General features: G+C 44.1%; 2 protein-coding genes across 6 annotated transcripts in view; one reads left to right on the plus strand and one right to left on the minus strand.

Annotated features, from left to right (window-relative positions):
- The window catches only part of IST1 (increased sodium tolerance 1 homolog (yeast)), a 90218-nt gene that overhangs the window by 52453 nt on the left and 24104 nt on the right, over nucleotides 1–13661 (minus strand). The window lies entirely within an intron of this gene.
- Nucleotides 1–13661, plus strand: part of ZNF821 (zinc finger protein 821) — a 34808-nt gene that overhangs the window by 10654 nt on the left and 10493 nt on the right. For 3 of the 5 annotated variants that reach the window (XM_011976724.1, XM_011976728.1, XM_011976727.1), the window contains exons 1-2: nucleotides 87–419; nucleotides 3601–3717. In XM_011976724.1, coding sequence (XP_011832114.1) covers nucleotides 3678–3717 — 40 coding nt within the window. In that variant the 5' untranslated portion in view covers nucleotides 87–419; nucleotides 3601–3677. Of the gene's footprint in view, nucleotides 1–86; nucleotides 420–3600; nucleotides 3718–13661 lie in introns of those variants that run through there. The other 2 variants (XM_011976726.1, XM_011976725.1) reach the window with 1 other exon arrangement.

Raw genomic sequence — 13661 nt, forward strand, 5'->3', positions numbered from 1 at the left:
TGGCGGGGACGGCCCCGGCGTCTGACAGCCTTGGGTGGAGCTGGGGGAGGGGAGGATGGGCGTGGGCGTGCAGACCGGGGGTTATCAGTCCCCGCGTCTGGGTCTCGCAGAAAAGCTTCTAAATTTAGATTTCAGAGATTGTGTTGTCTAAGGGTTTGTCTGAGCCGCCTCGGGAGACCTCCGGCTGTTGTCCGGCTCTTGTCTGGTAATTCCTGGGAATTTACCTGGGCTCGTGCTTGAAGAAACAGAGGGACCATCTCGGCTGATTAGACACACGCCCCAGACCCAACCCCAGGGGTCAGGTGAACAGCCAGGCGGCTAAGTGACCAGCTTTCTTGTCCTCTCCTTTTTGGCAGATACAGATCACTTGGATTCAGTCGAGTTTGCTTTGCTCCGTGGGAACTGCATCAGAGCTGGAGGTGGGAACGCACTCTCTTTTCATCAAGCTGGGATTTCACCCGTTTTTTTGGTTGCTAAAGTCTGTGGTGTGCACTAGACGCTGCAACCTAATACCTGTGGGAGAGCAGAGGCAGTGTTCAGGGGAGACGTTGCACCTTCCCAAGGACTCTTAACCTTGCTGTGAAGACGGACAGAACTGCCTTCCTCTTAAAATGGAATCCCTTTAGACCTGAATCTCACCGTTTACCTATCTTCCCAGCACATGTTCAGGCAGCTATTTACATTTTTGGTTTGGTTTCAGATTTTAACTTGGAAATTGAGGCAGCGCTAAAAGTAACATAGAATGAGTGACCTTTAGGGCTGTATGTCTGTGGGTTTTATTAGCTTTAACTGCCTATAAAACAATCATCTGGCCTCTTGAGATCTTGCTTTGTGGTCAAGAGTGTCCTTTCACAGCCATTTATTTATTTACTTATTTATTTTCAACAGCCCATGACCCTACAGGCCTGTTTTTGTGGGTGTTTTTGTTATTATTTTCGTTTTGTTGTGTGGTAGGGGACTGTAATTGCTTATTTTTCTCGTAATCACTCAGGTGTGAAGTCCCATTGGGTACCATCTGGTCAGTTCCCCATTTGGCCACTAGGAGGATTATAAGATGCAGCGGGCAGTGCTGATTTAAATATGCAGATACTCATCTCTGTCTTTTGACTTGCAGCTTTAGCATTGAAATGTTGCCTGATTCAAATTATTTGGCCTTCCTTCAGAAGGGACTTTATTACCTTTATCTTACAATTTCAATTTCTGATCTTGAAGGGAGAAAATAAAAAATTAGTCAAGATTCCGTTTTTCTCTTCTATAATAGAGTATCTATATATTTAGCCTCAATAGATTATCACATTAGAGTAGTATATTTTATTTTTTAAAAGTTTTTATTTATTTATCTTTTTTTTTTTTTTGAGATAGAGTCTCGCTCTGTCGCCCAGGCTGGAGTGCAGCGGCGCGTTCTTGGCTCACTGCAACCTCCACCTCCCGGGTTCAAGCAATTCTCCTGCCTCAACCTCCTGAGTAGCTGAGATTACAGACATGTGTCACCATGCCCAGCTAGTTTTTGTATTTTTAGTAGAGACGGGGTTTGATCATGTTGGCCAGGCTGTTCTCAAACTCCCAACCTCAGGTGATCCACCCACTCGGCCTCCCAGAGTGCTGGGATTACAGGCGAGAGCCACCGCATCTGGCAGTTATGTATCTTTTTTTGAGATGGAGTCTCACTTTGTCGCCCAAGCTGGAGTGTAGTGCCTCCATCCCAACTCACTGTGACCTCCCCTCCCCAGGTTCAAGCAATTCTCATGCCTTAGCTTCCTGAGTAGCTGGGATTTACAGGTATGCGCCACCACGCCCGACTAATTTTTGTATTTTTAGTAGAGGTTTCACCATATCGGCCAGGCTGGTCTCAAACTCCTGGCCTCAAGTGATCTGCCTGCATTGGCTTCCCAAAGTGCTAGGATTACAGGTGTGAGCCATGGTGCCTGGCCATATTTTTTAAAATATTAATAGAGCCTGCATTTCGTTACCTTTCCACTTGGTGACTCCACACACATATAGGAAATCCAAAGTGTGATATTCATTCACTGCTTCTATGAATAAAACAACTACTTGATTAGAAAAAAATGTCATACACAAAACTTAGAGAACACACACTATCAGCACTCAGTATATTGCCCTCTAAATAGTTAAAATCGATTTTTATTGTATACATTTAGAGTTTTGTTTTGTTTTGTTTTTAATTAAAGGTCTGGAAGAGAACTGTGTTTGATATGCAGATATGCTAGAAGACTGGCTGAAAGCTGCTTCCTTTGCCACTTCCTGTGGAGGCCTGTCTTTGCCATTTGCGGTTTCTTTCTTCTTTTGGTAAGGGGAGGCAGGATCTGATTATAGGTTTGAGGTTCTTCTAGCTACATAGAGGAGTTAGTTGGCATAACAGGAGGTGAGTCTTCATTAGCTGGAGTACAAAGTATAGCTAGCAGTAGTCTCCCATAACTCCTCTTAAGGCAATAAACTATGATTTTGTATTTGCTTATTCAGTGTGAGTATAACTCAAGAAGGCAGGAACTGAAAGAAAACTTAGAGTGTGACCAGATCCATATTCCTGTCTTTGGTAGGAAAGACAATCCCTTCTTATTCTATGTCTTTATTTACTCTGTCTTTCTAAGAAAATGTCACAGCTATCAATACTAATCCATTTCGGATTCTCTAACAATGCTTAAGGCTGGGGCACTCTTTCTGTAGTTCATCAGGATCCTTCAGGCTTACGTATATATCCCCTCCTATATGGGGTGGGGAGCAGATGCACGTCTTGGCAGCATTTTTCATTTGGGGAACTTTTCTCTTTGTTCCTCCCACTGGTCTCTTCACTATCCAGAGGCTAGATTGAGAAGAGCCTCTAAAGTTATTAACTTTGACCGCCTCTCTGGAATGTATGAGGAGGGCCAGGTGATATTCCACACTGGGGTGTTGAATTAGTACTCATCAATGTGGATGGCATCTGTCTCTTCTGGTGAGATCCCATCTTCAACATTAGAAGTTTGATTTGCTTAGTGCCGTGTCACCCACAGTGCAGCATAGCATTGCACCTTTATCACCAGATGGAGGCTTTATGTCCCGAGCTGTTCTCATTTGCAGATGCCTCTTTGAGACATTTTCTGTTTCGCAGGGATGTGATGCCTTTGCTACCTCTAGGCAAGATAACATCATGAAAAATCCGCTGTTGTCGACTGCAGGGCTTGACTTCCAGTGGGCATGTGACATGAGAGCTGCCACCCTCTTTGGCTTCCTTTTGCTTCCTTTTGCAATTCATGGGGGTTATCCCCTTGAGCCCATAGTACTTCTAACTCTGGTTGCCTGAGTTTTGCTTCCTCTTTTATCCTGTGACCTTGATCGTGATCACTTAACAGTATTCTGGATTCCAAAGATGGATTTAGAGTATAATTCTCTAAATCCTCTGAGGGAGTCCCTCTTAAACTTTCTGGGACCTTGACATTAGGCTAGGGGTTTATTCATTTCTCTTTCTTTCATTAGTTCAATTATTTATAACTGGTGAGTTTTATATGCTCGGGAGCTGTTTTTTAAAGACATTTTATCCTTAAATTTTGTATTAGTGCTGGGGAAAATGACATGTGCTAACAATAACCTTTTTTATTGTAGGTTAGCATCTTGCAAGGAGGTAGTAACATATCCAGTCGTGAAACTGGGAAAGACCAGAGCTCTTGCATCAGGGAAACATGTCCCGTCGGAAACAGACAAATCCAAATAAAGTTCACTGTGAGTATCGGACTTTGTCTTCTGGAACCTGGGAATACTGAGGGGTGGAATGGAAGAGGAACCTGAATTTAGGGAAGAGGCTCACACTGATTTGTGAAGAAGAAAAGGTTAAATGTAAAACACAGTTTGCTGAGCAGAAGAGAGAAAAAGAAAGAAAAAGGGTTAAAGATATTGGATATGATGGATTTAAAGTGTGTCCAGTTGCTGGGGGAGGTGTTGAAAACCTATCTTAGGGGTATATGCACTTGATTTATCTTTAATATCACATTAACAAACAGTTATAAGATACCTACTCTGTGCAGATCCTTGTGCTAGATGTCAGGGCTATAAAACAATATAAGATCTATAAGACTGTATTGTAACCTCAGATATATAAATATGAGTGATAGTATATGTTAAGTGCCAAACAGATGCTGCAGATTGTATGTACTAGAGAAGTTAGGAGGAAGGAAGTTAAGAGAGCCCTGTGGACTGAAGTAGCAAGGGGAATGCTTAATGGAAAAGCCTCTAGACCATGCGCCGGAGCTGGGCCTTAGAGGGTGGCAATGGATTTGAAAAAAAATTATAACACAAGAGGCAGGGAGAGGGAACATCAGGTAGGGAAAGTGAAGTGAGCAAAGACAGAAGCGGGAATCTACATGTTCAGAGGACAAGGAGACTTTATGTGAAGCAGAGGTTTCGTTTGTTCAAAACTCAGAAGATGTGAACTTAGAGATGCTTAACTCTACACTGTGGAAGCCTGAATGCCAGGCTAAGTTCAAAGTTCATTCTGTAGTCTGTAGGGAGCTACTGAAGGTTTTTGTTTTTTTTTTTTTTTTTGAGACGGAGTCTCGCTCTGTCACCCAGGCTGGAGTGCAGTGGCCGGATCTCAGCTCACAGCAAGCTCCGCCTCCCGGGTTCACACCATTCTCCGGCCTCAGCCTCCCGAGTAGCTGGGACTACAGGCGCTGCCACCTCGCCCGGCTATTTTTTGTATTTCTTAGTAGAGACGGGGTTTCACCGTGTTAGCCAGGATGGTCTCGATCTCCTGACCTCGTGATCCGCCCATCTCGGCCTCCCAAAGTGCTGGGATTACAGGCTTGAGCCACCGCGCCCGGCCCTGAAGGTTTTTAAGCAGGGAGAGGGGAGTAACATTTAGAATGCAGCGTTTTGGTACTATGAAGCAATTTGTGGGATGGATCACAAGAGGGAGAGGCTAGAAACCGGAAGACCAAGTATACACTATTACCTTGTGTTGTTTTCAACAGTTTCACATGCATGTTTTTCTTTTCTTTCTTTTTTCTTTTTTTTTTTTTGAGACAGAGTCTCTGTCACCCAGGCTGTAGTGCAGCAGTGTGATCTCTGCAGCCTTCACCTCCCGAGTTCAAGCGATTCTCCTGCCGCAGCCTCTCGAGTAGCTGGGATTAAGGTGCTCACCACCATGCCCAGCTAATTTTTTTGTATTTTTAGTAGAGACAGGGTTTCACCATGTTGGCCAGGCTGGCCTTGAACTCCTGACCTCAGGTGATCTGGCCACCTCGGGCTCCCAAAGTGCTGGGATTACAGGTATGAGCCACTGCACCTGGTGCATATTTTATTTCAGTAATTGCATAGTGAACTTCTAGAAGGCAGAGACTATGTGCCATATGTGTTTCCTTATAAATCCTCTCTACTTCTAGCACTGCTCATGGAGGGTGTTCAAAAAGTGCCTTCTTAAATTGACATTAATATCTACACAGATTTGAGATAATTAGCCATTTTCCTATGATTTGGGAAGATAAGCATTCCAACCCAAATGTTCATTAAAAAGACAAATAGTGGCCAGGCATGGTGGCTCACGCCTGTAATCCCAGCACATTGGGAGACCGAGGTGGGCCATATCACCTGAGGTAAGGAGTTTGAGAGCAGCCTGGCCAACGTGGTGAAAAACCCATCTCCACTAAAAAGACAAAAAAAATTAACCAGGCATGGTGGCAGGCATCTGTAATCCCAGCTACTCTACTCAGGAGGCTGAGGCAGGAGAATCACTTGAACCTGGGAGGTGGAAGTCGCAGTGAGCCGAGATCATGTCACTGACTCCAGCCTGGGCAAACATGGTGAGACTCCATAAAAAAAAAAAAAGACAAATAGTTCCCTATTATTATGGAGTGATTGAGTAAAGTGCAGCAACATTTGAAGAGAATTCAGAGGTACAACAGATGAAAAGTTTGTAAAAAACAAACCTATATATGTGTGTGTGTATATATATAATATATATATACTATATATACTATACTATATATAGTGTATAATATGGTATATATATTTTTTATTTTTTTATAAAATATATATAATTTTTTTTTGAGATGGGGTGTTGCTTTGTTGCCCAGGCTGGAGTGCAGTGGCGTGATCTCAGCTCACTCACTGCAACCTCGGCCTCCTGGGCTCAAGTGATCCTCCCACCTCAACCTCCCGAGTAGCTGGGACTACAGGTGCATGCCACCACGACCGGCTAAATATTTGTATATTTTGTAGAGATGGGGTTTCACCATGTTGCCCAGGCTGGTCTTGAACTCCTGAGCTCAAGTGATCTACCCACCTCAGCCTCCCAAAGTGCTGGGATTATAGGCATGAGCCACTGCAGCTGGCTAAAACCCTACGTTGGAGAGGACAGATTAGTCAAGTAGTTGACAAGAGAACTAAAATTTATTCAAAACAAACTCTATAGGCTGGGTGCAGTGGCTTACCACTATAATCCCAACACTTTGGGAGGCCGAGGCAGGAGGACTGCATGAGCCCAAGAGTTGGAGACCAGCCTGAGCAACATGGCAAAACCCCATTTTTACAAAAAAATACAAAAAAACTAGGCCTGGTGGCATACACCTGTAGTCCCAGCTACTCAGGAGGCTGAGGTGGGAGGATGGCTGGAGCCTGGGAGGTTGAGGCTGCAATAAGCCAAGATTATGCCACTGCACTCTAGTCTGGGTGACAGAGTGAGACCCCGTCTCAAAAAAACAAACAAAAAAACAAAACAAACAAAAAACAAACAACAACAACAAAAAATCCAAAACACTATATCCCAGGCACTATGCACTTTATCTGAATCTTACTGGGTTACTTCAAAAGTAGAAGACAAAATAGTGTGAACAGAGGAATTAAGAGCGTTTTGACATTTTATACATTAATGAGATTACAATAGCAAACCTCCATATACAAATCTTTCTTCTATTTAAGTCCTGGAAAAGTATAAAATGGAACCAGTTGGATGCTTCTAGGAGTATATTCTGGAATGCGGATGTGCAAGGCTACTTAATATACAGATGAGTGGTTTAGGGAAGATTTAGAAATTGCTGCTAAAACAGCAAAATGCAGCGGGCTTGCATGTGAGGATTGTCAAGGAAGATAAAATGAAGTATCTTTAGCCGAGCTCGGTGGCTTATGCCTGTAATCCCAACACTTGGGGAGGCCCATGCAGGACAACTTGAGGCCAGGAGTTCAAGTGCAGCCTGGGCAACAAGGCAAAACTCCATCTGTACCAAAAATACAAAAATTAGCTGGGCATGGTGGCACACACCTGTAGTGCCAGCTACTTAGGAGACAGAGGTGGGAGGATCGCTTGAACCCAAAAGGTTGAGGCTGAAGTGAGCTGAGATCATGCCACTGCACTCCAGCCTGGGCATCAGAGTGAGATCCTGTCTCCAAAAACAAAAAAAGAAAAAGAGAAATTAAAAATGAAATATTTTAGCATAGGCCATCCATCCCAGGGGTTTAGGATTGTTTCTCCACTCTGGTTGATAAAAGACACAAGTGGTCAGGCACAGGTGGTGCATACCTGTAATTCCAGCACTTTGGGAGGCCAAGTCTGGTGGATCATGAGATCAAGAGTTTGAGAACAGCCTGGCGAAGATGTTGAAACCCCATCTCTACTAAAAATACAAAAATTAGCTGGGTACAGTGGCAGGCGCCTGTAATCCCAGCTGCTTGGAAGGCTGAGGCAGGAGAATCGCTTGAACCCGAGAGGCGGAGGTTGCAATGATCCGAGATAGTGCCACTACACTCTAGCCTGGGCAACAGAGCAAGACCCTGTCTCAAATAAATAAATAAATAAATAAATAAATAAATAAAAAGACACAAATGTGACCCCAAGAAGGCATCTGGAAATGTACTCTTAATAAAGATGATAGGTTCACAAACAAGGCAAGTATAGGAGTTGGGTGTTCACCTACAAAGCCATCTGTCCAAGAGCCTGATTAGATTTGAGGAAAGTTGCTGGTGGGGTGATGGTGTGATTGTAGTAAGGCCAGGGGAGCCACTTCAGGCTTGTGTGGCCGATGTCCACGCCCACGTCGCATATATCTATCAGCTCCATCTCCCTGCACCATAGTCAAAGCCAAGATGAGCTAGTAATGGAGTTGAAAAATAGATGGAGGCCGGGCGTCCTAGCTCATGCTTGTAATCCCAGCACTTTGGGAGGCCAAGGTGGGCGGATCACCTGATATCAGGAGTTTGAGACCACCCTGGCCAACATGGTGAAATCCTGTGTCTACTAAAAATATGAAAATTAGCACCGGGCGCGGTGGCTTACGCCTGTAATCTCAGCACTTCGGGAGGCCGAGGCAGGCGGATCACGAGGTCAGGAGATCGAGACCATCCTGGCCACTGCACTCCAGCCTGGGCGACAGAGTGAGACTCTATCTCAAAAAAAAAAAAAAAAAAAAAAGAAGCCGGGCTTGGTGGCAGGCACCTGTAGTCCCAGCTACTCGGGAGACTGAGGCAGGAGAATGGCGTGAACCTGGGAGGTGGAGCTTGCAGTGAGCTGAGATTGCGCCACGGCGCTCCAGCCTGGGCCACAGAGCGAGACTCCGTCTCAAAAAGAAAAAAAAAGAAAAGAAAAAAAAATTAGCTGGGCATGGTGGGGCACACCTATAATCCCGGCTACTCGGGAGACTGACGCAGGAGAATCCCTGGAGCCTGGGAAGTGGAGGTTGCAGTGAGCCAAGATCACATCACTGAACTCCAGCCTGGGCGACGGAGCGAGACTCCATCTCAAAAAAAAGGGAAAAAAGGAAAAAAAAAGGAAAAACAGATGGAAAAACAGGCCATGGAGGTGGGGAGAATATCACACATCCACAGTTGCAGAAATGAAGTTGCAGAGTCAAGTGAAAGAACATTGTTTTGCGGTGGAGTAGGTGGGACTTTGCAGGCTCTTCGGAGGTGGCCGTTACAAGGGCCTTTACTGTGGGGCTGTGAGCACAGATGTTCAGCTACAACTAAAGAGCAGACCCCTCGGGAGGGGCTGTTTTCAGTGACGCATTTGATCAGGGAGCCACGAAGTCTTCGCAGGTGATACACTAAGCTTGACTAAAGAAGAAAAGACACTGAGATTTGCTGGTTTCAGAGGACCTTCTATTTATTTGTTATTTGGGGACTGAAGCTGACCCTACTCTTTTCACAAAATCATCTTTTCATTGTGCATGACAAAGTGGCAAGTAGAAATACGTAATTTCATTTTCTGACCATGTGGGTCTCCTGTCACCTTGCAGTGAAATGGAACCAACTAAATATATTTAATGTAATGCTGCTCGTCTATTAAAAGTAAATGAAATGGGGCCTAGCATGGTGGCTCATACCTGTAATGCCAGCACTTTGGGAGGCCGAGGCAGGCACATCACTTGAGGTCAGGAATTCAAGACCAGCCTGGCCAACATGGCAAAACCCTGTCTCTACTAAAATCCAAAAAAATAGCTGGGCATGGTGGCACACGCCTGTAATCCTAGTTTCTTGGGGGGCTGAGGCAGGAGGCAAAGGTTGCAGTGAGCTGAGATCACGCCACTGGACTCCAGCCTGGACGACAGAGTGAGACTTGGTCTCAAAAATAAATACACAAAATAAAGTAAGTGAAATGAACTCAAGGTCTGCAGGGCAGGAAAGTCTGCATTAAGCGTTGCTTAAATATCAAAGCTAATTGACATTTGATCAGAGTAATAGCTGAGCTTCATTAGATCTGCCTTCTGGGAAGACAAAGATTGTGTGGCATGAAACTAATAGGCCACCTAAAGGGATATATTAAGAACTCCCAGGCCGGGCTCAGTGGCTCGTGCCTGTAATCCCAGCACTTTGGGAGGCCAAGGCAGGTGGATCACCTGAGGTCAGGAGTTCAAGACCAGCCTGACCAATATGGTGAAACCCCATCTCTACTAAAAAAATACAAAAATTAGCTGGGCATGGTGGCGGGTGCCTGTAATCCCAGCTACTCGGGAGGCTGAGGCAGGATAATCGCTTGGACCCGGGAAGTGGAGGTTGAGGTGAGCTGAGGTGACACCGTTGTACTCCAGCCTGGGCAACGAGCAAAACTCCATCTCGGGAAAAAAAAAAAAGAATTCCACCCGGGCATGGTCACTCACACCTGTAATCTCAGTACTTTGGGAGTCTGAGATGGGAGAATTGCTTGAGGACGGGAGTTTGAGACCAGCCTGGGCAACATAGTGGGACCTGATTTCTTCAAAAAAATTTTAAAATTAACCAGGCACAGTGCTCATGCCTGTAATCCCAATAGTTTAGGAGGTTGAGGTGGGAGGATTGTTTGAGCCTAGGAGTCCAAGGCTGCAGTGAGCTATGATTGGACCACTGCACTCTAGCCTGGGTGACAGAGCAAAACCCTGTCTCAAAATATATATATATTTTTTTTTTAAAAAAAAGAATCCCACTGCTGTAACCCAGCAACATTTGATGGATCCACATTAGAAGCCAGTGGGCAGCTGCTTTGGTACTCACTGGGTTTTTATCAGGATTGTTTTTATGTCTAAATCACTGGCATGATCCTTTCCTCAGAAATATCTAGATAGACTCTTATATTTTGCCCAGTTCACTTCATTAATAGACTTGTTACAGAGCTTTTGGAATAAAAGCCCAAAATTGTTCTTAGTTACGGAAAAATTGCTGATGGGCTGAAATCTGTTTTAGATCTTCTCCCTACCTCCTTCCCCATTTTACCCCTTCTGAGTACAGTTTTTTTTTTTTTTTTTTGAGGTGGCGTCCCGCTCAGTCGCCCAGGCTGGAGTGCAGTGGCGTGATCTCGGCTCACTGCAACCTCCGCCTCCTGGGTTCAAGCGGTTTTCCTGCCTCAGCCTCCCAAGTAGCAGGGATTACATTCGCTCGCCACTATGCCCAGCTAATTTTTGTATTTTTAGTCGAGACAGGGTTACGCCATGTTGGTCAGGGTGATCTCAAACTCCTGATCTCAGGTGATCCACCTTGCCCAGCCCTTAGTACACATTTCTGTCAACTACTTGTAGTAAGGCTGAAAATATAGTCCCTTGCACACTTTCATTTGATGTGTTTGAACTAACCAAACCACTAAGAAAATGAAAACTTCTTTTACTTGAGAGACTTTTGCTTTCAGATTGCAAAACACATGAGTGACTTAAACCTCTCAGCTTCAACTAAAAGCTTTACAAAGAGAAGGAGGAATAAAAGCCTTTGAAGTCCTTTCTCTTATAAAAAGCGCAACTTTGTGTGTTTTTTTTTTTGTTCATTCTGTTAGCATCCTCGTGAACTAAATGGCTATGTTCCCCACCTGTGATAGCACTGTGGGTTACAAAGACTGTCAGCTAGAAATGAAATCCTAAGCTCCTCACTCCCAATACTAGCTCATTTTTCCTGAACTGGATATCTGCTCTCTTTTTTTTTTTTTTTTTTGAGACGGAGTCTCGCTCTGTCACCCAGGCTGCAGTGCAGTGACGCGATCTCAGCTCACTGCAAGCTCCACCTCCTGAGTTCACACCATTCTCTTGCCTCAGCCTCCTGAGTAGCTGGGACTACAGGTGCCTGCCACCACGCTCGGCTAATTTTTTGTATTTTTTTAGTAGAAACAGGGTTTCACTATGTTAGCCAGGATGGTCTCGATCTCCTGACATCGTGATCTACCCACCTCGGCCTCCCAAAGTACTGGGATTACAGACGTGAGCTACCACGCCCAGCCTATCTGCTCTCTTAAAGAATGTTCCAGCTGCTTTACTTAATTGTAGTCAGCTTGAAATAACATTTGTTTAACTGCACCAAGGACCCAAGAGAGAACTGTAAAATCTTTGCCTTTCTAATAACTTTCATATCATTCCTCTTATCTGTTCTCCAAACTTGCTTGCATGGCCTTGTTCTTATCTGGTCTGAAAAACCTTAACCAGGCCGGGCGCAATGGCTCTCTCCTGTAATCCCAGCACTTTGGGAGCACAAGGCGGGTGGACCACCTTAGGTCGGGAGTTCGAGACCAGCCTGACCAATATGGAGAAACCCTGTCTCTACTAAAAATACAAAATTAGCTGGGCGTGGTGGTGCTTGCCTGTAATCCCAGCTACTTGGGAAGCTGAGGCAGGAGAATCGCTTGAACTCAGGAGGCAGAGGTTGCAGTGAGCCGAGATTGCGCCATTGCACTCCAGCCTGGGTGACAGAGCAAAACTCTGTTTCAGAAGAAGGAAAAACCTTAACCAAATCGCAGACAAACAGCATTTTCTTGATTTTGTATCCAAAAAAGAAAAAAAAAAGAGAGAGCACCTTGGTTTTTATTGTGGGAGTGTAGCTGACTCTTAGCTATTAATAGACAAATAAATACCCATATTAAATAAGATGGTTGCCCTACATTAATATCTAGGGACCAGAGGATTTTTTAAAACCTACTCCAAAGGTCTCAAGACAGAAGGGAATAATAATTCTAACATTGTAAAAATAGGCAGTTCTGTAACACTTCTTAATCACTAGTATCTCCATGGATCACATTATATGGCAGTTAACATGACATGCTTTTAGCAAGTCTCACTCCCTTCTCATGAAGGGATAATTCTGGAGAATTTTATTTGGAGATTAGGTAAGTAGTAACTAGTGGAAGATAATTCACATATCTTTTCATATGAGGTCTGCTAAAATGGCTTCTTTTTTATGGTTTTTATATATTTTGCTTTATGGTGATGTTTAAAATAGGAATAGTCCTGAGGAATAAAGTTCACCTTATTCTTTTTCCCAAGTCAGGAATAGACTAAAATATAAGAGCACAAGCTTTTCTTTCTCAAGTGCCAAAAAGGAATGACAGAATTAACTTATCCCGGTTACACCAGGTGAGACTGCCTAAGAGTCCTAGATAGGCAAGTTGTATTGAACAGACTGCTCTCTGTTCCATGAAAGCCTCAATATTTAGACAACATCAATAGAAGAAAATAAATTTTGAGCTCAAGTTGGAGACGAAACTGAGTTACTGACTCATCTTGAAAGGTATATATCCTTTTAGATGTATTTTTACTAATCCAGTGGTGAATCCAAGAAAGAGGATAGAATGTTTATTCTTAGTATGTTCTAAATCTAGCTGGTTTCTAAGTTTCTTTGGAGATCAGAAGTGTCACTGATGAGAAAGGTCTTCCCCTTGATAATTATATGCTAGTATATAACTTGTTCCTTAGTGCTATGTCTTCCTATGGCTCCTAGGTCTGAAAACATGCACCTACCCCAAATAATTCAGTAACTATTCCAGTTGGCCCTTGGCCAGGCACAGTGGCTCATGCTTGTAATCCCAGCACTTTGGGAGGCTGAGGCAGGTGGATCACTTGAGGTCAGGAGTTCAAAACCAGCCTGGCCAACATGGTGAAACCCTATCTCTACTAAAAATACAAAAATTAGCCGGGCATGGTGGCACACACTTGTAATCCCTGCTACTCAGGAGGCTGAGGCAGGAGAATCGCTTGAACACAGGAGGTAGAGGCTGCAGTGAGCCAAGATCACGCCACTGCACTCCACTCTGAGACTCTATCTCATTTAAAAGAAAAAAAAAAAAAGAAAGTATCAATTGGCCCTGGTCTTGTTGCACTGTAACCAACACGGAGATATTAAGTATTTCACTTCTGCAAAGGGATAAGGAAGTACTCCCCACTGAATTCATTTTTTTGCTTTCTCTACCGAGTGATTTATATCCAATGTGTCATCTTGGATATTGTGAAGATGGA

This window comes from Mandrillus leucophaeus, unplaced genomic scaffold (genome assembly GCF_000951045.1).
Source record: "Mandrillus leucophaeus isolate KB7577 unplaced genomic scaffold, Mleu.le_1.0 Scaffold17, whole genome shotgun sequence".
NCBI classification, from domain to species: Eukaryota; Metazoa; Chordata; class Mammalia; order Primates; family Cercopithecidae; genus Mandrillus; species Mandrillus leucophaeus.